We start from the raw sequence: 26,806 nt of genomic DNA, 5'->3' as shown, positions 1-26,806 counted from the left end.
CTGCTTGTAGTAGAAAATAGCAACCAACTTTTGACCTGCCAAAGTCATGCTATTTATCATTTTGCACAATGGTGTGATTATGTTTATGAGCAAGACTATTGTTACATGTTTGCCCACTACTTCATAATATGTGTCTTGGCAAGCTTGATATACTGCTGTACAGGTATTGTCTAATAGGTTACTGTAACGTTTGAAGTGTATCTAATGTTTTCCTCTCAAAGCAGAGAACAGGATGACCGGATGTTTTCTAACAAAGTTTTATTCTGCTATACATATATCAAATTTTGCATGTAACGTTGACTTAAAAATATTTTTGTGTGCAACTGAAGTTGTGGAACTTTGATTAGCATGACCGACCTAAAATTGTTTAAAAAGTGCATATCAATAATTTTAAAAAAATTTCTGTTTTATATTTATGAGACAACATAGACTCTTAATTGATAGACTGACTGTTATTTTCCATATCAAATCTAAATCGACAATTGCAATTTTTTAAAATGCATTAATCAGAAACACGCCTTAGTAATTACCCACCAAAACACAAAAGTGCAAATATAGATATCAATATGCTAAACATACGTAGTATGACCCATATTGTTAGAAACTGAGTAGTGTTGTCTATATCCCCGAGAGTCTACGTTACAGAGATTGCTGAAGTGCTTCTAGACGAGGTGTGACTTCTCTGAATGTAGGACGTAGTGCGGCCGTTGTCTGCCAGCAGTCTTCCATGATAGACACGTACTCTGGGAGGCTGTCGTCAGAGATAGTTGGGCGAATGCCAGAGAGGACGTCTTTTCGCAGCTGGTGAACAAACGTAACTGGACGATCGTCGTAAGGTATCCTACGCGTCATGATCTCCCACATGACAATACCATAACTGCAAAATTTACAACAAACTATTAGACATAATTCTATATATAATACATGTCAAGACTGAGCATGCGCGTTTGCTTTTGTATTCTAACCTGTATACGTCTGACGGCTGCCCGTAACGTGTGTTGTGGCCTATTGTCTCTGGAGCTTGCCACAACACTGTTCCGACGTTCGATGTCAACAAAGGCTCGGTTAAGTCTTCCTTCCTTTTGTTCTGTAACTCGACACAATCGTCATCTTTCAGAGTACTTCGTCTTCTGACGGAAGAACGCTTCTTAGACGAAAAGAAGTTTGCAATCTTTCTCTTGGTTGAGATTACTCGCGCTGTACCAAAATCGGCAATCTTAACCGTCCATCCTTGGCTAACAAGAAGGTTGGAACTCTTCAGATCTCTGTGAATTCGCTTGGGTCTTAGACCGTGTAGAAATTTCATTCCCTTTGCCGTGTCGAATGCGAACGAAACGCGTCTAGTTTTATCGACGACAATCGAAGTGTCGTTTAGAACGTCTCTGAGAGATCCTCTCGGAGCATGCTCGAGAATAAGGAAGGGAGTGTTGTCCGCATCTTTGCCCGCCCCGAAAAACAGGACTATGTTGGGATGACGAATGCTCTGCATGAACTCAACTTCTTTCGCAAAGTCCTCTTCCTCGCCAACAAGTAGTATTAGATCTTCGCGTAGCTTTTTTACAACTACAATCATGTCTCTGTAGTAAGCGGTACTGACTGTCCCAAACGATCCAGCTCCAATGCTCTCATTTAGAGTAATTTCCTCGCTTGCTATAGACCAAGCCTTTCGCAAAGAAGTGAGCTCTTCCTCTGCTTCGTAAAGCTTTTCTTCGGCTTTAACCTGACCTCGCTTGTAGCTGATACACTTTCGAATGAGAAGAGCGGTAATAATTGCGACGATGAAGAATGCGATACACACCCCAAGGACAATGAATTGTAGATGGTTTATTTGACAACGAGTTCCCGCGTAGCCAAAGGTGCATTGACACATAGCAGATTGAGAGCTGTTCAACACGACGTGGCACTTGCCATTCAAGCAGTAAGTGTCGTCGCACTGGCAATCGTCGACAGAAGTGGCTGGAGTAGTGAACGTTGTGCGACCCGCTGGACACCTGGAGCACTGTAGAGAGCCGGACTCAGCATACTCTCCAGCCGGACAAATGACGCAATCGTTGGCAAACCAGTCTTTTGTAAAGTAACCAGCAGAGCACCGCGGAGTCATAACAGATACGAACAGCTTATTGGTGGCCGTATTGTGACTGTTGTCATTTCTTAAACCAACAACAATGACCTTGTTCCTGTATGCCACCATAGCTCCTACACCCACTGATGGACCCTCAGAGTGGGTCAACCATTGCGGGTTGATATCGGAATACGAAAGCACAACTCCACCACCTAGAGGTGTCTCACCTTGAATCCAAGACGGTATCGAAACGTTTTGTTTGACAACAAGAAGTTTTCTCTGGTAAGACGTCGAATAGATAAAACCTGGTGTCAGGAGTGAAATAGGAACACTCTCGATTTTACGTTTCATCCATTTCCCGTTTGTCATATTAAATTTCCAAATTTCAAGATTATTTTGATCTTTCATAAATTTAAACATAATCAAAGAGTTGTCCAGTTTTGACGTTGCGTAGTACTGTCCACTACTTGGCCAGATCTCGTTAGCATCCCCATTAGGACCAAGTCTCGTCCATCCGTCGCATCTCTGCATAGTAGCAGAGAAGTAATGATCGCATAAATCAAATCTCCAAAGCTCATTCGAAGGTAACTGACCGGGAATATTTCCGCCATACATCAGCAACGAATCGTTAGGCATTGAAACAAAATTTGACGCAACACGGCCTGTAGGGTATAGCCCACTTTCCAGTCGCACCCAACGGCGAGAATTCGTATAGTAAGCCCAGGTCTCATTACTAGCGCTCTTGACTAGAGAAGAGTTGATAAGATCGTCGTATGAATCCGTCACTGTCCCACCAAAGACAACCACAACCGAATCGTTGACAACACCTAAAGCAGCCAGCATGCGCGAGGGAGGATTGAACGACACCCAACTTCGATACCAAGCCCTCGATTTCATGCTGAAAGTCCACACATCGTGCGGAACAAGCTCGCTGTAATACGTGAGGTAAAATAGCCCACCAAACAGGTATATTGAATCTCCAACAACGACGGCATTGCTAGGAAGTAGAACCCTTGCACGTGGGGTCTTCTGCGGATACGGATTAGGCACAAAATTCCACTGATCCGACGTAATTGTCAGGTTCCACACTCTGTCGTTGTATCCGAATGTAGCAGAGTAGCCTCCGTAAACAAGAACGACCCTGCCAATCAACACACTCGAGTACAGATAATAGCTAGCAACAACTTGCGTCGTCGAATTTCTAAAAGAAGAAGAAACGATTTGCTCTCCCGTATCGACGTCGAGAAAGTACTGTTTATTGGGACTCTGTACTGTCGTCGTCAGACCCACACGTCTGTTTTTGAACCAAAAGGGAACGGCAATTTGTGCTCCACCGACCGTTCCTTCGGTTATCTTTCCTGTGCTGCTTTTAGTAAACGTATAGGCCGTGATGAGAGTCCAATTGTTTGACACGAGCTCGTAGCGCCACACATCTGACGGCTTGAAGAGATTCTCGCGGACACCACCCCAGAAATACATTGTCGAGTCTCCGAATGAGACGACGCTTGGTTCTAGGCGCGAACTCGGGCCGTCCCCGCGGCGTTCGTGAACGATCCATTCGTAAACGTCTCGATTATCGGAATCGTCGACGCATCTCAGCTCCCATAGTTGTCTATAGTCGGCGACTTGAGCATATTTGAGATCTCCTGTAGCGTTTCTTCGGCCACCGTAAACAATGAGCGAGCGGTTACACTTGCAGTGACTGTCGGGTTGGTAGAGCGCCACTGCGGAGTGGAAATGTCGTGGAGTTATGCCGATTGAGCGCACAGAAGGCTGTAGCTCCTTCCATGTTTCTGTAACGCCGTTGAACAACCAGGTGTCGTTCATCACAGTGTTATTCGTGTCGACTCCGCCAAACAGAATGACCTTAGTGTCGCACAGTGTCGTCATAGTGTGGTCGACTCTGTTAGAAGGATGAATGTCATATTCGGGTGCAAACCAGGAATTGATCGACGGGTAGTACAGCCATGTGTCACCAAAAGTAACCAGATCGCTTGCATTCTGGCCGTATACGCCGCCTCCGAACATCACCATGCGCTGATTGTTATCTGCGTTGGAATCGTTGAGGGGTCCTCGGGTGTAAACAGCTGAGGCGTGGTCACTTCTGGCTCGAGGAAAGTTGGTCGATGCGTCGATGCATTGGCTTGGCTCAGACCACTTGTTTATGTTTTGGGAGTCTCTAAATGTTGGACAAGAAACGAGAGTGGCGCAATTTGGTTCGTCGTCGTCGACGTTTTGGCACAACTGTTGATGACAATAGAGTATGATAAGAAGAATTACTGATCTAGGTTGACGTGGTGACATCATAAAAACAGGAAAATCTATAGAGACAAATGGTTGTTTATTTACCTATTTTATTTGTGTAGGAACCACGGGGACCCATGGTCTCCCAGTCAGAAGGCTATGGTCACTATATATAAAATAGGTCGTCGTGGAAACAAGTTACAACTGCAAGAAACTAGGAGCTTCAATAAGCAACAGTGCAAAACTACACTTGCGCGCAGACGTCCTGGGTACACGAGGCTACACGTGCCGCTCTTTGAGGTTTGGCCTACCAACTCCATGATTTCTACGCAAAGGCCCGGATCTAGATGAGAGGTTCAAGGGGTTGCAAATCCCTCTTTTCCAATAGGCGTGGTTCAATAATTTCATCAGAAAAGAGAAAATTAGTGATGCTATAAATAACTGCTACCAGGTCAACCCCCTCTTTCAAAAATTCCTGAATCCGGGCCTGCTACGCCACACTGTATTTGTATGTACGTATGTATGTGTGTATATATATTTGTTCTTGCACCATTAAGGATACAGTGCCCACAGGCAGTAAAGATATACAGAGGAGAAAAACTATCCTTCAAGTCGTTGTACTTCAATGTATACAAAAAATTTATTATACGTCCTTATAGATTTCAATATACATGATATACGAGCAACGTTACAAACTATCTCATTTGTGCCAAGCAAGAACCCATCATTTGTTGGACGAACCAGCGTGCACATCTTTCTTTGTATGTTTGTATGTTTTTGTACAAGTACAAACGTATAAGTGCATAGCATATGCATAAAAACAACAGAAAATTGAAACAATGAAGTAAGATTTACTTTTCAATATTATGACAAAAATAGACTGCCCTACTAGTACTGATTGACAAACAGACAAACCGACAGACAAATGGACAGACCAACAGGCAAGTGAAACAGACAGCGTGAAAATACAAGCAACTATGATTACAATCATGACCGTAGCCCAACGTTAAAGTGGACGGTGCTAGATACATACACATCATAGATCACGTGATACCCCTACCTTTCAACTATACTGATTTTCTACTCTCTATTCAAACATGTCACTGCACTAATTGCATCACATCTTCAAAGACATTACGTTTTAATTAAATTTTATTGTGCTTACTAGATCGGTTGTCTAGCTCTAAGTATATGACGTCATGATCACAGCTGAGTACGTACCTACCTAGTACTTTAGAACTCTTGCATTTAAAACGCCTGCGGCGTAAGCTCGACAAGGCCACTCAGAGTGACGGAGTCGAAAATTGTTTGCCAGAAAGCTCACCGACTAATTAACAAATAAGAGCTCCACCCAGCGGTCTGGACTCCAAAGTATTGATAGGTTTATATAATATTTTAATTAATTAATATGCTTTGAAATAGTTTCTTTACACTCTAACATCTATGTACATTAGTAACGAATGTGTTGCCATATCATGAACAAATTCATCTATCTGTCTGTCTGTCTGTTGTCTGTCTGTCCGTTCGTCTGTCGGTCTGCCTGTTTGCCTATTGTCTACCTAGCAATATATGAAATTATGTGTTTGATTGCCTGTTTGTTTGTTTGTATACTCTGTATATACTTGCACCAGACCTCGGTGTCCGCTAACAATAATAACAATAACAATATAGTTGAAGGTTGCTAAACTAAAGGACATGTGTGCAAAAAAGTTGCTTTCTGCAAATAGATAATATCGAAGGTAAAGAACTATGCAAGACTAGCAATACACCAAGGCATATTGACAATGTAGCAATGCGCACGTGCGTTTGCAGTAACATTCGCGCAAAGAGGTCTCGCATCCGAGGAAGTTGTGTCATATGACCCGCCTGTGTCCACATTCGGGAATTGTAATTGTCGCTTCCATATGGCTGCAGCTGTACCCAAAAACGAGGACGCCGACGCTCGCAAGGTGATGGACATCATGTTCACCAAGGGAGTAAGCGAAGCGGAAAAGTTTCTCGACACTGTCATGTAAGTCTCAACACATGAATGGGTTTTCCGAGAATTGCGCGCGCAGATTTTGTATTTTGGCGGCTTGTTGGGTGGATGCTAGCACTATAGTGTGTTTGACGGTTTCAGTTGAACTCTAGCTTTCCTGCATGGGACGAACGGAAAGCAGAGTGTGTCACGTGACATTGCGGATCACGAGTGCATGGCAACCATTGGTTAGTCATCGTTTGGTGGTTGAGCGAGACCGGTAGGGCGAATCTGTCCATGTGAGTAATGAAAATATGATAAGCTGCGATCCTCTACTGTAGGGATGCCGCGAGGAATGTAGTTTGATATCAACTAATGTGTGAATACGTCATCTCCACACATCCGCCAGATGGACTTTCTAAAAATAGCAATGTTTATAGAATGGCACTGGTGGCTTAGATGGCTAAGCTCGACATTGTTTGGGGTCATTCAAAATTATCGACAATTTAATTACGAGCATACAAAGCGCTGTCTCTTCTGAAGCTTCCCTCACCCACCCTCACCCAGGCATACGCAGTATTGTTGATGCACTATTCTGTTAGACTTGACCCAGTCTCTCTCCGCCCTCGTCATTCCCCGGATTGTCAATCCTCGGCGCAGAGAGACTGGTTTCATACTGCCCACTGACGTCACTAAATGCTGCCATTTGCGCACTGTGTGCCTGCTGCCTTGGGCACATTTCCAATGCCTGCTAGGCTGGTAACTGCCCTTCCTGTGGTTACAAACACTTCACAAATCGCCAGGAGAGCGTTCCTATCACTTTCTACAGCTAAATTCGCATTGATCTAGAGTTAGCGCGGCTTTTGAATGGGAGTTTTGTCTTTTTGTCAGACGATCTAGGCGTCTCATAGTTTGCACTATGAGTTTGGCTTCAAGAGCTATCAAATCCGATGCAAAAGGGCCAGGCAAGAAACAGCTGAGACGCAGTTTATGTATTGAAGTGTAATGTGTGCTTGTCTTTAACAACGTACGGGATTATTGGCTGCTTGGTTTACATCTTGCACAAATTATCGGCTCCCGGCAGCCGTTTATTGGAACAACATACATCTGATATACTTCCGCGTCTGATACAGATCGGTAACGATGTGCAATAATGGCGAGCACTTAGTGCATTTATTGACGTCGGTGGGCGGTCTGTGACCTTCTCTCTTTGCCGAGGATTGACAATCTGGGGAATGACGAGGGCAGGGAGAGACTGATTTGAGTCTACTATTTTATAACTTGACCTAGAGGTGCCCATCTGGTGTAATGGCACTGCATGTAAAGGGTTCAAAATTTTATGGCAGTTGTAGTCGTAATCTTGGCAGCCTTACAGAATTATATATATATATATATATATATATATATATATATATATATATATATATATATATATATATTGAAATCAAAGAATGATACTGATTGGTTCTGGCAAGTAAACAAAATCCGAGGACTTCAGAGGTGTCACTAGTCTGACCCGAGTAATTCCACTAGTATACTCTACAACATAAAAATGGCAATTTATTGAGTCTTTCATAATTTGAGTGACTTTAGTCGTCAGGATGGCAGCAACCTCGCTGGATTAATTTTTGTCACATGAACTCAGTTTGTTATCAAATGACAACTTGACGACCACTTTTTGAACACTCACGTAGCTCCAAGCCAATTTTGCAGCGCCAGAGCAGTGCTAAGATTTTAGTAATGCTTGGCACATCCATTTAATGACCACTTATGATGTGATGAACGATTGACTGCTACTGGCCAAGTAACTCTGGTGTTGAGATGCATACTACAGCTGTCTTCTGTAGCGATTTCATATTGCTGTATCTGTCCAAATACAAGACCCGGGGCTTGTGTTAAATTGTGGAATGCAATGAGCTTGTTTGTATAGTAATATAAGACCTGGGGCTTGGTGGGGCTTCTATTCAGTAAGAGTAAGAGTAAGATGCTCCAGTAAGAGTGCGCCACGCTCAGAAACGGTAGATAGGAGTCCGAAGTCTTACATCTAAGAAATGTTTGAGAATTCTGTACTACCGAAACACAATACTAAAGGTGACAATAGCCACGAATATAGGCTCTTACAAAGTAACGTGGGATGACAGCCTCGCTCTAAACGTACGCACAAGTGTTGATTGCAATCTTGGATGCATTGCCTCGGATTCTAGTTGCGGATGCCCTTCCAGTGACCCGAGAAGCACACCTCTTCAGGCTCTTGTCCGTGAAGTAGCACCTAGAATCTACTCTAGACTAGTCATGCCTTTATGAGAAGCAACAGCAGTGGTCCGTGTCAATCAACGCCTGGCGAGAGACTTTCTATGTAGTTTTGTATTGCACATGCATAACCTATGAACATCGCTAAGAAGGGCTTAATTACTGGCAATCGTAGTTGATTTCCTTGCCAGGGCACTTGAACGTATGTTACACACAATAGCTTTAACACAAAGTATACCTCACATCAGATTGGCTCCAGTGTGCATGTCTGACTGTAACGAGCAGACTGCATGCTCCGTGAACCCGCCCATCCCACCACGTTCCGAAAATGTCTAGCGAGAACCTTGTAGTCGATGTCATATATACTGTACCAGTCATACATAATTTACCAGTTGTACATACTTTACTAGTCATACGTACTTTAGTACTCATACATAATTTACTAGTCATACATACTTTACTACTCATACGTCCTTTACTACTCATACATACTTTACTACTCATACGTCCTTTACTACTCATACATACTTTACTAGTCATACATACTTTACTACTCATACATACTTAACCAGTCATAGGCCAACGGACAGGGTGTAGGGGAAGGGTCTGGCTACACGAGACTAAAATTGATTGGAATATTATGACTAATATAAATTGTTGGTATACGGTAGTATGATGTTGTCAACCGAGGTCGTTGACTGTCTGTGTCATCATTAGTCTCTGACGTACACTGTGCTTAGTAGACAGATACCAAATAGAAGAATGTGTTGTGAAATTAGGAATAGATGAATCAGTTGTGATAAATGTGTTGGTGCGATGATGATATTGTGTTGATTGAGAAATGATTTTTAGACCGAAAGATGTGGAAAGCAGTCCTAAACTACACTGTGCTAAGGGCTATGTCTGGTTTGTGGTAAGTGTGTGTGTGTGTGTGTGTGTGTGTGTGTGTGTGTGTGTGTGTGTGTGCATGTGTCTGTGTCTGTCTGTCTGTGTCTGTGTCTGTCTGTGCCTGTCTGTCTGTCTGTCTATGTCTGTGCGTGTGTACGTGCGTGTGTGTCTGTCTGCATCTGTGTCTGTGTGTTTGTCTGTGTGTGTGTGTGTGTGTGTGTGTGTGTGTGTGTGTGTGTGTGTGTGTGTGTGTGTGTGTGTGTGTGTGTGTGTGTGTGTGTGTGTGTGTGTGTGTGTGTTTGTCTGTGTGTGTGTGTGTGTGTGTGTGTGTCTGTCTGTCTGTCTGTCTGTCTGTCTGTGTGTGTGTGCATGTGCGTGCATGCAAGCGTTCATGCATGCGTGCGTGTGTGTGAAGATTTCTATTGCTATCAAGTATAACGCTTAATTTATATATTAGAAAGCTCTCATGACTTGGGATGAAGATGTGATTGAAGGTACCATACACGAAGTGAAGAACGTAGAGGAGAAAGTCATCGCCTTGGCCAAGGGCAAAAAGAAACTGAAGCCATCTGCTGTTGAACAACTCGTCTATCAGATCATTGAAGGCGACTGCACTCTCATTCGAGGAATTCTGACATTTACGAAGATGACACTGAAAGGATACGTGAAGGTGTGTTGCTTGAATATCAACTTTGTTGTTCAGAGATACCATAACGTTGAGGGAATTTCTAGCAGACGTGATGGTGTTTATTAGCTGTAGACATTGACAGAACAGAGACACAACTGTTGACTGACTTGTGGCTCATTCACATGACTACTTGAAGTAAATGGGCTAACATGGGTTGCATGGGTTCTGTAGGCTCACGCTTTAAGGTTGTGTGAACATGAGTCGGGTCGAGCTGCTGCACTGTAATTGTCCATCTCAAACTGTTGTGCCAGCACGATTTGGCTTGGCTTGGCTCACATTCACAGTGTGCACAGTGACTAACTGCTGAACTGTAGTCTGGTGTAGTCAGACCCTCACTCTCACTGCGTCATAAGATCATAGCCAGACTTTCTAACATTGCGTTGTGTAACCATTTCTGATGACCATACGTAGCTAGTGTGCATAGCAAGAGACGGACCCATTGAGCTGCTTCACTTTTTCTGACTGACAGACAGACATATAGATAGCCAGACCGATAACTTCGTTGTCTTCTTACTTTTAGTGGTAGAGATGACATTAGATTATGTCTGGGTTTAAAATTCTCCAAATTTGGTGGTCGCCAGAGCAATTAAAAGTGAGACACGCCTACAAATTTGCAACCACTCCATTTGTTTTCTTATTTCAGTGTGTTCACATTACATTTCTAACTGAAACTGAAAGTATACGTCCGGATTTGTAGGTGCACTTGTAGAAATTACATGTAAAAAGCAGCTACCTATAAACTCTCCTAACGTTTGTGCAGGTTGACCTGGCCATGGGAAGTCTATAAAAACTAGGGTTTTACATGTAATCATAGCTCGTCATGTGATAACATTTGGCATATTGTCATAATTAGCCCAACCTACTGTATCAGCTAAGATTTCCACTTGCTTCCAGATATCATGGAAGAGTACACAGGAGGTGTTAGAGTTAGATAATAGCTCTGAGCTGTAACATACAGCGTACAGTAAAACAGGTTAGTTGCTTGGTCCGACAAACCAACGCACCATCATGCACATGCAAGTTCCCCTTCGTAAATTCTCATTTAGGATCGTTCGGTTTCCTAGAGAACCGCTAGAATCCTATCATGTATGCGCAAACATCAGAACTCTAGCTGCTCTTGTAGATTTTTTCTGTTGTTATTAGTACAAATGGGAGTAACCTCGAACTTCAAGACCAGACAGCGCGCAGACTCTAGTCTGGACCAAGTCAATACTAAAATGATTTCGGAAATAGCCTTCTAGGCCAATCAGCTCCTTACAACCCGGAATGTCGGTTGTAAATTCTGATTGGTTTAGCAGTAATTGGTTATCCTAAGTGCACTACTGCTGATTGTGCGTGTGTGAAATCCTTGTGAGCGGCTAAGTGCACGTCATAGCCGTGATGAAGACTCTAGTGCATGCACACATCTTAGTTTTAGTTTCAGCTTCAGTTCTTCAATATTTTCAAGCCTGCAGGGATAGGACATGCACAGCAGCTTCTCTAGACCATCATCTTTGACAACTGGTCGAGCGGTAGTCTCGCCAGTCGAGTGGTTAGACTAGCTAGCGGTCTGCCGAAGAATCAAAGAGTTGTGGTTTATGTCGTCCACCAAGATATCGCCACAAACACGGCAGACGTCTCTTCTTGGTTTGTGAGATCTCATGGCATTTTCAAATGATATGTTGATCTAGGTAAAATGATCTTACAGGATCGCTTTTGATAAATACTTCTGAAATAATTTTAGTATTGACTTGGTCCAGACTAGAGTTCGCGCATTTTGCGTGCTCTCTGGTCTGGAAGTTCGAGGCTAAATGGGAGGTTCTGTGGTTTTACACAGTCGGCCAAGCTAACGTGAACGAAAAGTAGGACGACCATGTGTAATGCGCATTGAATCTTAGAGCGACCAAATTGTCCACATTCACTCACTAAATCACAAGTGTTAGTTGCCAATGGCGAGGAGGCGACTGGAAATTTTAAATTCTGTATGTGTTTCAATACAAGAGACAGATAGACAGACACGACAGGAAGTGTATGATAGATAAAAGTCAAATAAATGTGATTGACAGACAGACAGACAGACAGACAGACAGGTTTCTTATGGAAAGATAACGATGAAATGATTAGGTGTGCCATTTCAATGACCCTTATATATGTGATGTATTTCGGTAGGCTGGTTTTCTGTTGCGTTCGGCGTCTAAGATCTATGAGAAATGTCACAAAGCCGTGGAGAGGTTGATTGCTGACAGACAACCTAGTGCTGCCTCTATGGTTAGATGCTGTGAATATGACATGATGAATGTGGTTATTTGAAGTCTGGTGTTTGTACATGTTATGAATTTAAATCTACCACTTTTTGGTTTTTGCTGTTGTAGTAAATACAGTACACTGTAGTTGAGTTGTTAGTCATGTAAATTTTGTTGTGGTTGTTTAGGGGTGTCTGGTGTTTGTTTTGTTTTCTTGGATTGGTTTGTTGGTTGTCTGTTTCCTTGTCTGTTTGTCTGTTTGTTTGTTTGTCTGTCTGTTTGTCTGTCTGTTTGTTATCTGTTTGTGTGTTTGTTGTTTGTTTGATTGTCTGTCTGTTTGTCCATTTTCGATTTGTCTGTTGTTTGTCTGTCTGTCTGTTTGTTTGTTTATCTGTTTGTTGGTTTGTTTGTTGTCTGTTTTTGGTCTCTTTTCTGTTTGTCCATTTGTGGGTTTGTTTGTTTGTTCATTTATTGGTTGGTCTGTTGGTTGGCCTGTCTGTCTGTTTGTTAGCCTGTCTGCCTGTTTGTCTGTTGTCTGTTTGTTTATCTTTTTGTCTATTTGTTTTTTTGCTGTCTGTTATTCTGACTGTTTGTTTGTTGTCTATTTGTCCAGTTGTTGGCTTGTCTGTCTGTCTGTCTGTCTGTTTGTGTGTTTGTTTTAGTGGTATGCATGTTGTTACAATATCTCTTTATCTGTTTTTTGTTTGTCCAGTTGTTGTAATTGTACAGTTTGCCACATTACACCTGTTGCATCTGGAGACTTTGGAAAGGCATAAACGTAGTCAGCTTGTTTACTCATTCCAAATCCATGTGAAACTGTAGCGATACGTATATACACAAAGGATCAAACAATCTATCAAATTCTATGTGTATGCAAGCTTATTTTTTGTGACGTTTGTAAATGTCATTAATTTGTTTGGTCAGTGAGTTGCTCAATTTTATTCAATGCGTTTTGCAAACATGTGTTTTGCATTGCTAAATATTATACAGTGTGCGAGATAGTGGCTGGACGTCGGACTTTTACCAGCCAAACAAAGCATTTGTCATGCCATTTGATTTTGCTGGACATTTTGTCCGGTGGCATAGTGTCAGGTGTCGACAACCTAGAGTCGTCTCTAAAGGAGAGATGTACTGCTCGGGTGCAACCGAAAGTCATGTACCGTGTAATTTCCACGATTAGTGCTCTATGGGTACTACTTTTTCATAGTCCTAAAACATGGGGCATTATTATTTCACACACTAATATTTGGCTTTATATGACGTCAGTTGGTTGGTTGTTCGGTTGGTATGTTGATCAGTAGGTTGGTTAGTAGGTGGTTTGGTAGGTAGATGGTGGGTGAATGACGTTCAATGGTCAGTGTGTTTCTCAGCTAGTAGCCAGATGTAATCTAATGCGTGATTTGTGGTCTTGCTTTAGGAAACGGTTGCAGTCGGCGGTCCTAACTTTAATGATCTCAAAGCAAGTGTAGACTTAGGGTTCGGGCTTGTCAATCTCATCATGTCTCTGATGCCCGATAAAATCATGACGTTTATCAAACTACTTGGTTTTGGAGCAGACAAGGCGGCAGCACTGGATGCATTGCAGTGTTGCAGTTCAAGTGGCGACATGAGATCGCCCATTGCAAAGTATGCAGCTTACTTAGTGGAATCTAAGTATAGAATTGTGCTCGGTGTTGATACAAGTGTGTGTGTTTGTGTTTGTATGTGTGTGTTTGTGTATGTTTGTGTGTGTTTATGTGTGCACGTGTGTGTGTGTGCACGCACGCACGCACGCACGTACATGCGTGCATGCGTGTGGGCGTGCATGCATGCGCGTGTGTGTGTGTGTGTGTGTGTGTGTGTGTGTGTGTGTGTGTGTGTGTGTGTGTGTGCATGTGTGTGTGTGTGTGTGTGTGTGTGTGCATGTGTGTGTGCATGCTTGTGTGTGTGTGTGTGTGTGTGTGTGTGTGTGTGTGTGTGTGTGTGTGTGTGTGTGTGTGCATGCTTGTGTGTGTGTGTGTGTGTGTGTGTGTGTGTGTGTGTGTGTGTGTGTGTATGTGTTTGTGTACGTGTGTGTGTTTGTGTGTGTGTGTGTGTGTGTGTGTGTGTGCACGCACACGTATTTGCCTTGCTCTTTGCATTTCATTTCTCAGTCTGTATTTCGGCGTGGCTTGTTTGCTTTCTTTTTGTGTTTATGACTTTGTGCTCCTCATCTTCTAGTCTCCAATAATTTGTTTGCTGTATAACTATTTCTATGTTGTTGTTTGACATGTTTGTTTGTTTGTTTCACATATGCAGTGAAACCTCACTTACATTTTATTACATCGTATTTATGATCTAGACTTGTACTTCTCTGGTACCATTCTGTTTCTCGAGCAACTCTTGGTCTCGACGGATTTAACTTGAAAGCAGGTAGAAAGCTTAAATGTTAATATTTCATTGCTGTTGTCTTCTAACTTGTTGCCAATCATATGGAAAACTTTAATGGTTTATACATGCTTCTGCCCACGGTGGTTGGAGGTTAGTTGGGCCTGACCATCACTAGACAACATTGACCATCACTCCACATGTTTCGACTATGCACTACTATACAGCTAGTGTTCTACTTGCTCAAGCTAATGAGCTTGGGAAGGTGAGCATTTTAAAAGGTGAGCACTACATCGTGACACGGCGGCAGACCCGCCCTGCTATAATACAATATCACTCAGGGCACTAAGGTGGTGTGAGATCCAACACAGTAGTCTACATGTCAGCGATGAAGAAAGAATATCTTAGGCGCCCTGTGACCGAGCCAGTCAAAGTCTTCTTAAGTCTTTTTTGCTAGATAGGGGCACTGGATGTTTGAAACTTGCAGCCGGTGCATGAATGACAGACGTCTAACCATCATCATCATGCCATAGTATAAACATGAAAAAAACTGGGCAATGTAGTTTTCCCACTGTGACAGAAGTTGCAGCTTTCTTGTAGATCACAGACCATTGACAGTGCGATACATTCTGTTTGGCAAACAGCTTTCTTGTCTGTTTTGTGATGATGCTTGGTTATTCAAGAGTTTGCTCTACTTCTTTCCCAGGAATATCTGAAATAGAAATAAACCTCGCCCCCTTAATTCAATGGATACCTGACCACCACTTCAAAAATCCTGGGCAGAACACTGAGGCTCTGAGGTGGATGTAGGCTGGTCTTTGCTGTTGTGACTTGTGACAACTATCTATGGTGATAAAAATGTATACAATAGGATGTACGGTATTTGTTTGAATAGTGGCTGCTGCCCTCATTTAGAAGCCGCAGCTTAAGAGACTTGTTGAGAATAGATGTCGCCCTCGAATTGAGGCCGCACTAGTCTGCAAAGTCACTGGCCACACCCATATCACATGATTTTGATTCTGCGTCAATCTCATTCTATTACCCGCACTCAATTATTACTCAAATTATCAATGTACATTTTATCAACACAACCTACTGCTTTCCACGTAGTCTCGCATAGCCAGACCATCTCTGCCTAGATCCTGCCGGAAGGATGTAGGCGGAGATGCTCTGGCTACACAAGACTACTTTCCACATGGTTCTCAGCATTTTTGCGTCTAGAATGTGGATAACATCATAGTCGTGGCATTTACAGCTGCACCTGCCACGGTTGACACCATCCAATTATAAAAGAAATGTGATGTTTAAGTACGAGCGTGTCATGGTGTGAAGTAGAGACTTAAGATAGAGCCCCCCCTTGAATACAAGCTGACCTCGTTTAGAGGCTGCAGTGCCGTAACCTTGTTAAAAATAGAGGCCGCGGTCACTTTGAAGAAATACAGTATACGGTTTTTGTTAGATTAGCAGTGCTATTGTTTGTTAACAAAACGGCCAATGTATACGTCACGTCCATTTGTGGAAGTTTTATGCTCTTTGGGGGCTGTGTATATGGGCTACATCGATTTGTATGCCGCAGCTAGATTTGCAGCACGTATATGCTACTGAAAATCTCACCATCGGATTGTTGATTGGTGTCTCAATCGTGCTCATTCAGGTCTGTATTGACAGGAAAACCACATATATTTGTATTTTTAAATTTTTTAATAGTTATAAAATTTTTGAGCCCTAAAATTCTTGCATATATTGGTATTTTTAGTTACTCTAAGTCCCAGAATTCTTGCATAATGTGGAGACCATGCTACGTATGTTTAGTATTGATGGAAATGGTCACCATCCGAGAGCTTACTACAGTGTACTGTATGTAGGGCGACTGGCAGTGCATGTGACAGTAGAGAAACTGTCAGATAGGGGGTGCATACTGTGCCAGTTAGGTTGCTTGTAGTGCAGCAAGACATAGTTGGAGGCTGTTAAAACTTAAGAAATATTTATACTGTACTCGCTTGATTATTACCTCAGTGTTCAAGTAAGCCCGCATCTCCTACTTTGTCTAAGTCTACAAGAATTTCATACCTTTTAGTCTTTTAATTAGTGCTAATTGACACTTTCCACAGTGACTGGTTGCTATATTTGCGCCTCTACAAATGTAAACCTTCCACTTGTGCATGCATACATGTTGAAGGTTTGGATGACTCAGATACAGTATAGAATATTAGGTTTCTGTATATTAGGTAGTGTTGGTGGTTTGTAGCTCTACTACAGTATTTCCCGCATAATTATTCTGTTGCAGCAACCAATTATCCGACTCAGTCAACCAATTATCCGACTCAGTCAACCAATTATCCGATTGGGGCAACCAATTATTCGCTTCAGACAACCAATTATTCGGTTGGGGCAACCAATTATTCGACTCAGCCAATCAATTATGCAATTGGGGCTACCAATTATCCAATCTTGCTCTGGGCAACCTGTATACTTAGCGAATGAGACTCTCACTTTGCGTTGTTAGTTAGTTGTTCAGTGCTTTGGGTCACAGTCAAAACTCCCTCTGATCCAGATTGTTAGAATTGTGGGAAACGTTAGGACAAGCTATTACACATGTGAATGTGATGATCTAGCTGCACCGCTGTGCACCTGAACAGCTCTGCTGTCTATCTCTTTGCATCAATTTAATTGACTTGAGAGAAAGGACCACTACACTACTGACACTCTCAGCTTTGTGCCCTTATCCGATTCTCAGAATCTGAAACAAATTCGCTAGCGATCAAGCTGGAGAATCTACAGCTACTTAGCTAGACGTAACATGTACTTTATCTACTTGTGTTTGATAACGTGGTTATTAATTCTGCTGATTTCTACAGTACATATCTTGAGATAATCCTATCTAATCTTGCTTGCATGTTCAGCTTTAGCGATGAGTACATGCTAGCTAGAAAGTGCGTTGAGGCATAAAGCACCTGTTACATCTTCTAGTTTGTCAGGACACACAAGCAGAAATTGTCATCTTGCTGTGACAAGAGCCTGACCCTCGCTGCAGCAACTGCAACTGCGCTGCCATTTCTCTGTGTGGTAATTTGCGGCGATAATTAATTACCAGAAAATCACTGTTTCCGCCACAATTGTTAATCTAATTGATAGCGAAAACAAGGATTGCCCTGTTTACTGGTGCAGCAGCAATGGCAACAACATCTGTAGTATGCGCTGTTATATTATGCCTCTAAACAGCGCTTCTATAACTACACTACTCCTAATTAAAACCACGAGTCGGATAATTGGTTGCCCTAATTGGATAATTGGTTGCCCTAATTGGATAATTGGTTGCCCTAATTGGATAATTGGTTGTCTGAAGCGGATAATTGGTTGACTGAGTCGGATATTTGGTTGCCCCAACCGGATAATTGCACGGGAAATACTGTAGTGTAGCAACATGCTGTTTAAGTTAATAAATCAATCACTTCCACCACTAAACAACTTTAGGTGTCAATGTTTGAGAAAGTCCCTATCACATACTTGATCTTTGACGCTCTCCAACCATTGGGGTGGGGTGATACTCAAACAAGTATGGGATTTCGTAATGTTTGTGCTGACAGTTGCTTGTATGTGTTGTAACATCAAATTTAATGTTAAAATTTTTAAGTATGAAGTAATTTTTCTGTTTTGAATTTGTAGGTATTTCTGATTCTCAGAGGATTATGAGAGAGGCTGGTGATGCCTATACAACTTCGCCTCTTTTTCTTTATTTCAAGGGACGTATTGAGTATCTTAAGGTTGGTGTTTGTATGTGACGTCATGAAAAAATGTGGTACTTGGTGCATCGATGAATGTTGCAGTTTGAATTTTTGCAAGTGTTTGTGTACATCTGTATGTGCAGAGAGACAGACGACATCCTGACGGATGTAGACATATTCACCTGTAATATCTACGTATTCATAAGTACATACATATTGGGTGAAGGCAGGCAGGTGTGGAAGAAACAGACTGAGTGACAGACAGACAGACAGACAGACAGAAGACCTCCTTAGCAATACAAAAGGCCTTCAAAAGAAACTGTCACAGAACCACTTTAACACCATCACATCCGAACTACTAGGAAATACAAATTCATTTCGACAGTCTGCTAGACTCAGATTGTTGCAGGGCAAAGCTGCTGGATCTTGGCTTGAAGCTGTCCCAATGTCTCCCAAGTTTACACTAAAACCTGCTACCTTCCGACTAGCAACTCGGTTGAGATTGGACCGCAGCATGCCTATGTCTTCAGCAATTGAAAGATGCGAGTGTAGCAAGATCAATGACAGAGAAGGCTATCACCTTCCAACCTGTAAAACTGGAGGCGGACCCATCTGGTCCCACGAATCAGTAGCAAATGTGTGGTGTGATAGTTTATGAGACCTAAACATAACACACAGAAGAGAACCCAGAAACCTTTACGAAGGAAGCAATTCTCGTCCTGATATCATAACATTCAATGCCCAATCTGGATATGATATCGAGCTGGACATATCTCTTGCCCACCCGTGGAATGAGGACATCATCTTACAAGCCTCTAAGGTGGATGGAGCCGCTGCTGTCAAAAGAGAGTCACAGAAGACGGAAAAATACAGCAGAGAGATTGATGCTATGGGAAATGCATCCAATTGCATCCCTCTGGGTTTTTAGCATTACGGCCGCTGGGGATGGAAAGCCCACCAATTTCTACATCATCTGTCCCTATTATCTGTAGATGAAGATGGACACCCAAACAGTGGTGAGTTCAAGACATACTGGAGACGCTGCCTGTCCGTTAGCCTTCAGAGATGCAACGCACAAGTGCTCTCAAGAAAACTATGTAGACTTTCTTTTAGCAAGAACAGTTGTACTGCTCATAGCGTACAGTTAATTAATCATTCTACGTAGTAAGCGGCCGTAAGGGTCGCCGGACATTGTTGTAGCATGTTTTCCTTTTCCTTGCTGGAACCATTTAGAATGTAATAGTGTTGAAATTTTAAATGTATGTATTGACAGACAGACAGACAGATGATGTAAACATTTTATTTTGATGGCTGTATGGACAGACAGACAGACAGGCAGACAGACAGACGCTGGCAGGTATGCAGGCAGACAGACAGATGGATGGATGAATAGACAGACAGATGGATGGACGAACAGATAGATGACAGACAAACAAACAGTGGCAGGTAGGCATGCAGGCAGACAGACAGATGGATGGATGGATAGACAGATAGGCAAACATACAGACAAGCACTGGCAGGGAGACAGGCAGGAAGACAGATAGACAGCCAGATGATGTAAACATTTGATTTAGATGGATGGATAGACTCAGACAGACAGACAGATTACTATATTTGAACTCTTACTCTACTAATAACAATCGCTAACTTTATGTATGCATAACAATAATAGTCAATGAGCAAAATGTTGACAGACAGACAGACAGACAGACAAACACTGGCAGGCATGTAGGCAGGCAGACAGACAGATGGATGGATAGATACAGACAAGCACTGGCATGGAGACAGACAGACAGACAGGTAGACAGCCAGACAGGTAGACAGCCAGACAGGTAGATGTATGGAAAGACAGACAGACGGATGGATGGACAGACAGACAGACAGATGGACAGACAAAGAAACACTGGCAGGCATGCAGGCAGACAGACAGATGGATGGATATATACAGATAGACAAACATACGGACAAGCAGTGGCATGGAGACAGGCAGACAGACAGGCAGACAGACAGGCAGATGTATGGACAGATAGACAGACAAACAGACAGATAGTTGGACAGACAGACAAACATTGGCTGGCAGACAGACAGACACACGATGATGTAAACGTTTGATTTAGATGGATGGATGGACAGATAGACAGACAGACAGACAGGCAGGCAGACACTTGCAGGCATGCAGGCTGACAGACAGAAGGACAGGTTGATGGAGGGACAGACATAGACAGACAGATGGATTGATGAAAAGGCAGATGACAGACAAACAAACAGTGGCCGACAGGCATGCATGCAGGCAGACAGACGGATGGATGGATGGATAGACAGATAGGCAAACATACAGACAAGCACTGGCAGGGAGACAGACAGACAGGCAGACTGATAGATGGAGGGACAGATAGACAGACAGACAGATAGATGGACAGACAGACAAACATTGGCTGGCAGACAGGCAGGAAGACAGACAGACAGATGATGTAAACGTTTGATTTAGATGGATGGACAGACAAACACATACAGGCAGACAGACGGACGGACGAACAGATAGATGACAGACAAACAAGCAGTGGCAGGCATGCAGGCAGACAAATGGATGGATATATACAGATAGGCGAACATACAGACAAGCATTGGCATGGAGACAGACAGACAGACAGGCAGATGTATGGACAGATAGACAGACAGACAGACAGACAGATGGATGGACAGACAGACAAATATTGGCTGGCAGACAGGCAGGAAGACAGACAGGCACACAGATGATGTACACGTTGATTTAGATGTATGGGTGGACAGATAGACAGACAGAGACAGACAGACAAACTGACAGGCGGACGGACAGATTGATGGATGGACAGACAGATGGATGTAGGAAATGTTAGATGACAGACAAACAAACATTGGCAGACAGGCATGCAGGCAGACAGACAGACTGACGGATGGATAGACAGATAAATGGACATACAGACAAGTACTGGTAGACAGACTGACAGACAGACAGATGGACAGGTGGATGGACGGACAGATAGACAAACAAACAAACAGACAAGCATTGGCAGGCAACCGTGCATGCCGGCAGACAGACAAATGAATTGACACACTGATTGACAGACAGACAGACAAACACTGGCAGGCATGCAGGCAGCATCCAGATAAACAGATTGAGGGAGCATGCAAAGGGCAGTAAACAATTTTATACGGCAAACATGTTTCAGCATCACTTTATCACACACGTTGCCATTCATTTGTGTTTATGGTTTGTTGTTGTCTTACCCTATGTTTACATTATTGTGTAGAAAGACACTGAGCAGGCTCTCAGATATTTCAAAGAGTCGGTTGAGTTGTCTGGCGATCAACGAGAAGTGAAGCACGTTAACATGTATGAGTTAGGTCAGTCACCCATTACACAATCGATTCGTGTCACACAAGTGTGGAGATAAATACGTCTTCTGTACAGGATTTATTCATATTACGCGTTTAGAGTGGAAGAACGCTGCAGACGCTTTTTATATGTAAGTACAATGTGTACAACGTGGACAGCCAGATTGGCTTGGTTATCATCGATGACTTCCTCATGCCAATTTTTTATTACACTTTAGGTTGAAGACTGAAACCCGATGGTCGATTGGCTACTACACGTATATTTATGCATGTTAGTGGGTTTTAATATCATTTTTTTGTAGTTGCTTGTGTGACACGTTTTTGTGTTTAGTGTGTCTTGCTGCTGATGGTAACGTGACTGCGGCAAATGCCGAGCTTCAGAGCATCCCGTCTGTCGTCAGGAACAAGAAGTCGAATTATGAGAAATTTGTGTTGAGACGGGTGAGTTGAGTTGGATTTCATGTTGTCAGTTTTTATCTTATTTGTGTGTGATTTTTGTTGTGGATACATACAGTGAGGTTGTAAGGTTTATGAGCACTACAGTAATTGATTATTCTACTGGCTGGTGTGCATTTTTTCGAAGACTTTTTAGTACCATTTGACTTTATATGTTTGTAGCTGTTTGTCTGCTTGTACTTTTGTCTTCCTGTATGTTTTGTTTGTTTGGTGGTTTGTTTGTTAGTTGGTTTCTTCTGTGTGTCGGTTAGTCTGTCTGTTTGTCTGTCTGTCTTTCTGTCTGTCAATTTTATTTATTGAAACACAAACTCTATGTTCCATTTCTAACACGAAATACAAACAAGCACTGAGTTCAACTTTAAGCCCGGTTCACAGTACGGCATTGGCACGAGCGTCATGCAAGAGTCCTGGACGCTGACGATGAGCGAGCGTCAGCGTCACACTGTGAACATGTCAGCGTCTGTGACGCTCACACGATGCTAGGCGAGCGTTCATGATGCTGGGATAGAGAAAAGTTCTAATCGACCGTCCTAGCCGGAAGTGACCCAGCATTCGATGACATCACTTGCTCCGTTTCAACCAATCGAAAGTCGGTTACTGGACCTATCCGGGATATTTTATTCTTTCACTTGGCATTGATCATTGATTTGTTGATAGAAGTTTTCATTGAGTGTGTGCATGGTTTTCCCTGCGTTTGGCAAGTTCTGTCAAAGGACTACAATGACGTAAGAATGAAAGAAAACGCATGATCGAGACTACGGCGCAGCATCGCAATAAAAGCAAAACATTGTCTCAAAATGTCGTCGGTCTGTCACGATACATTGTACACACGTGGTTACTTTGCAGCGCCAGACCACTGTTGCAGTGTGTTCTTTGTGCGATGGACACTCGTCAGACGCAATACTGTGAATGGTCCAGCGCCAGCGTCTTTGCTGACGCTCGTGTTAGCGTCCTTGTCAGCATCCAGGACGCTCGCAGGACACTTGCCAGCGTCGTACTGTGAACCGGGCTTTAGTCTGTGTGTGTGTGTGTGTGTGTGTGTGTGTGTGTTTGTTTGTTTGTTTGTCGGTTGGTCTGCTGGTCTGTTTGTTTGTTTGTTTGCTTATTGGTGTGTCTGTCTGTGTGTTTGGTCGTTGGTCTGCTTGACTTTCTGTCTCTCTGTATGTACATCTATTTGTCTGTCTGTCTGTCTGTCTGTCTGTCTGTCATCTCTCTGTCTGTCTGTCATCTGTCTCTCTGTTTGCCTATCTGTCTGTTTGCCTGACTGGTTGTGTGTCTGTCTGTTTGTCTATCTGTCTTTTTGCCTGACTGGTTGTCTGTGTGTCTGTCTGTTTGTTTGTCTGTTTGTGAAGAAAAAACACTGTTTGTCTGTTTCTTTGCCTGTTGTTTTGTATTGGTCTGTTTGTCTGTTTCTCTGTCTATTTGTCTCTGTTTGTCTGTTTGCCTGTTTGTCTGTCTGTTTGTCTGTCTATTTGTCTGTTTGTTAGTCTGTCTATTTGTCTGTCTGTTTGTCTTTTAGTGTATTCATTAGTATGTAATTGCTGGTGGTGGTCAAGTTTGTCTAATTGTTTACATTCTTGGTTTCCTTTAGTCTGCTATGTGCAAGAGCAATCCTCTGAAGCAGCACGAAGGAGTTCTTTATGCTCTTCAGCTTGCATACGAATGGAATCAGCTCTCCTATCTACAGGCACCGCAATGCCACAAGTTGCTGTCTGCCGTCAAAGGTTTCATTATCATTTCATATTCAATTGTGCCACAGATAATTATCTTCTAACTTTGTGTTTGTTTCACAGCACTTCATGCTCACACGACCAGTGATCCGTACATGGAAGCAGTAAGCCTTGGTCTTCAGGGTGCCATCTTGATGCAGACAGGCGATCTCAAGGAAGCAGAATCGGTGAGCTGCGATAAGGCTTGCATGTCTAGTTGTACTTATTCCACTCAAAATGGTATTTACAGTTTGGTTTTGTTTACTTATTTATTGATTACTAGCTCATTAGCTCGTTCTTCGCCGGGGGAAGTAATAACACAAATTCCCATTATACAATTAAACTCCAGTTATTGGGCAGAGAAAACACACTCTTGAATAATTTGTTCCCAGTGCATATGACCATCTTATTAGCTAAATACCCGAATATAATCAACACACACACACACACACACACACACACACACACACACACACACACACACACACACACACACACCAGTTCTCCTTATATGTCTTGTGCAGAAGCAGAACAGTAACTGTTCATCATGAAGATGGCAGTGTGGAACTAGCAGAGAGTACACTTGATCTGCTGCTAGAGCAAAACCCAGGCATGAAACAGATAGTTTCAATCGATGGGAAAGCAACAATCTCTCGTGGCATGTGCATGGGATCATGTGTCAAAATTCGAAGTTGCACTGTGGTCACATTGTTGCGAGATTTCACTTGGGAGTCGACTCCTCGAGAGGGGACCTTTTAACTACCGAAGCGTGCATTTGCATTGTGGTGTGGAACGCAGTCTTCATACATGATTTTGTGGCGATTGGCCTGGTAGTTTTGGCGTAATTGATGTTACAGACAGACAGTCAGATCAGACTTTTATACATACAGAGATGTTATCTGTATATACAATGCCATATAACAGAATTTGAATCCTGATGTATGGGGGAGGAGGTTTATCATGTACAGATGTAACAGCGCAACAAGTTTATGTTTCTTATTGTAGAATTTCAGAGCCGTTCTCGAAAGAGCTTATCCGTGTATTGCTAAGAAAGAGCTGCAGGTGCCGGCGTATGCTACGATGGAGATCGGTCTGATATACGTGCGTAGGAACGAGGTAAGCGAGCAATCCTGTTATGGCTTTGTTTCTATCATCTCGGTGAGTTTGTTTTAGTACGAGAAAGCAAAGAATGCATTCAACAAGGCCAAAGTAAATTGCCATTTTTGTTTTCTGTTCAGTTTTCTGATAGTTGCTGTACATTTCTTTTGGACTCGACTCATTCCCCCGGATTGTCAATCCTCGACGGAGTGAGCCTGGTTTCAGACTATCTACTGACATCACTAAGTGTTTACCATTATTGCACTTTGTTATTATTACCCGAGCCCCGGATATTTCTGTATCAGCATTTACAATAATGCAGTGTTTATTGGACATATATTGTTTAAATAAACGCCTCCCGGAAGATGATAATTTATGCATGATGTAAACCAAACAGTCGGCTCTCTTACAGTGTTAATTCAGCACTGTCAAAGCTCTTGCATGCGTGCACTACCTACACTTGAACACAAACTGCTTCTCAGCAATTTCTTGTTGTTTTTCTGGCAGAAAGCGATAGCACACTCCGAAGATTGTACAGTTGCTTCACTGCATGGAGTCAATATTGTGTGATCTTCAAGCTAATAGACTGTCTTCTGCCTCATCCTCCATTATATGTTGCTCTTACCACTGTCTCCAGTTTTTTTCGATCTCTTGGTGATTGTGAAGTGCTTTTGTGAGCAACTACAGAGGGCAATTACTTGTAGGGGTATGTGGAATGTGCCCCAGGCAGCTGGCACACTGTGTGCAATAGTGGCAAGCACTCAGAGACGTCAGTGGGCAGTCTGAAATCAGTCTCACTCTACTGCAGATTGACAGTTGTGTGTGTGTGTGTGTGTGTGTGTGTGTGTGTGTGCGCACGTGTGTTTGTGTGTGTGTGTGTGTGTGTGTGTGTGTGTGCACGTGTGTTTGTGTGTGTGTGTGTGTGTGTGTGTGTGTGTGTGTGTGTGTGTGTGTGTGTGTGTGTGTGCCTTAGTGTGTGCCTCTGTTTGTGCTTGGCTGTTGTGTCTCTGACTGCCGATTCACGTTCTTTCTCACTACTTATGCGACACAAACCAGTCAGACTGTTTCTTCTCCCTCACACAGAATGCTTACAACGACTACGAGGTTGAAACCAGACTACTTGCTAAGACCCACGCAATGCTGCTATACTTGAAGCAACTGAAACAAAAGGAATCTGAGACATCATCTCGGGTCCACACCACAGAGCAATCCAGTGTTCCACCTAATGGAATAGCCTTACCCCCACCTGCCACGACAGACACACAACATGCTGCTAGGTCAAGCAGCAAGGACATCCGAGCAGCTCTCGAGGAAGTCGAAAGCGAGCAGAACGGTCAGTCTGTTGTCAACCAACAAGCAACTATTGGTGAATCAGATGGAAAGCAAAGTGGTCAAATAGCATCCGAAAGAGAGGACACTGTTACGAAGATCCAAGGCAGAGGAACAGATACAATCAATAGGGGAGATTGTGATGATGCCAGTTATCAGAATGGTCGCTCATCTAGCCCTTCTGAACGTTCGAATGAAGTTGCTGGGGCAAGGAATGGTGACCATCTCGATGAAGACTTTACTGATAAATAGATGGACATGTTGACTGATGTCTGATCATGTGATTGTCTGTGATTGTAATCGATTTGTTGGTGTTGAGTTTGTTGAAAAAATTGAATATTTTTGGAGTATGTGATTGTGGTAAATATATGAAAGTATGGAGATAAAAATGGTTGCAAAATGCTACAAATAAATAGAAGCGCTCATGCAGACACATCCGGGAGCTGTTGTAAAGTGG

General features: G+C 42.8%; 2 protein-coding genes across 2 annotated transcripts; one reads left to right on the top strand and one right to left on the bottom strand.

Annotated features, from left to right (window-relative positions):
* Positions 1-451: 451 nt before the first annotated feature.
* Positions 452-4,366, bottom strand: LOC134187582 (uncharacterized). The gene is made up of 2 exons (XM_062655736.1): positions 966-4,366; positions 452-877 (listed from the first exon to the last, which is right to left on the bottom strand). Exons 1-2 carry the CDS (start codon positions 4,364-4,366, stop codon positions 640-642), a joined length of 3,639 nt encoding a protein of 1,212 aa, XP_062511720.1. The 3' UTR covers positions 452-639.
* Positions 4,367-6,173: 1,807 nt separating this feature from the next.
* On the top strand, positions 6,174-26,773 carry LOC134188140 (tetratricopeptide repeat protein 39C-like). The gene is made up of 16 exons (XM_062656339.1): positions 6,174-6,317; positions 9,366-9,426; positions 9,859-10,071; positions 12,238-12,336; positions 13,729-13,937; positions 14,632-14,702; positions 18,324-18,421; positions 21,673-21,766; positions 21,834-21,888; positions 21,976-22,028; positions 22,089-22,198; positions 23,805-23,937; positions 24,007-24,110; positions 24,928-25,038; positions 25,096-25,131; positions 26,104-26,773. Exons 1-16 carry the CDS (start codon positions 6,211-6,213, stop codon positions 26,599-26,601), a joined length of 2,052 nt encoding a protein of 683 aa, XP_062512323.1. The 5' UTR covers positions 6,174-6,210; the 3' UTR covers positions 26,602-26,773.
* Positions 26,774-26,806: the final 33 nt, after the last annotated feature.

The sequence above is a fragment of the Corticium candelabrum genome, chromosome 12, assembly GCF_963422355.1.
Source record: "Corticium candelabrum chromosome 12, ooCorCand1.1, whole genome shotgun sequence".
Lineage (NCBI taxonomy): Eukaryota > Metazoa > Porifera > Homoscleromorpha > Homosclerophorida > Plakinidae > Corticium > Corticium candelabrum.
The sequence above is the reverse complement of the archived record's forward strand: the minus strand, read 5'-3'. Positions and strand labels throughout refer to the sequence as shown.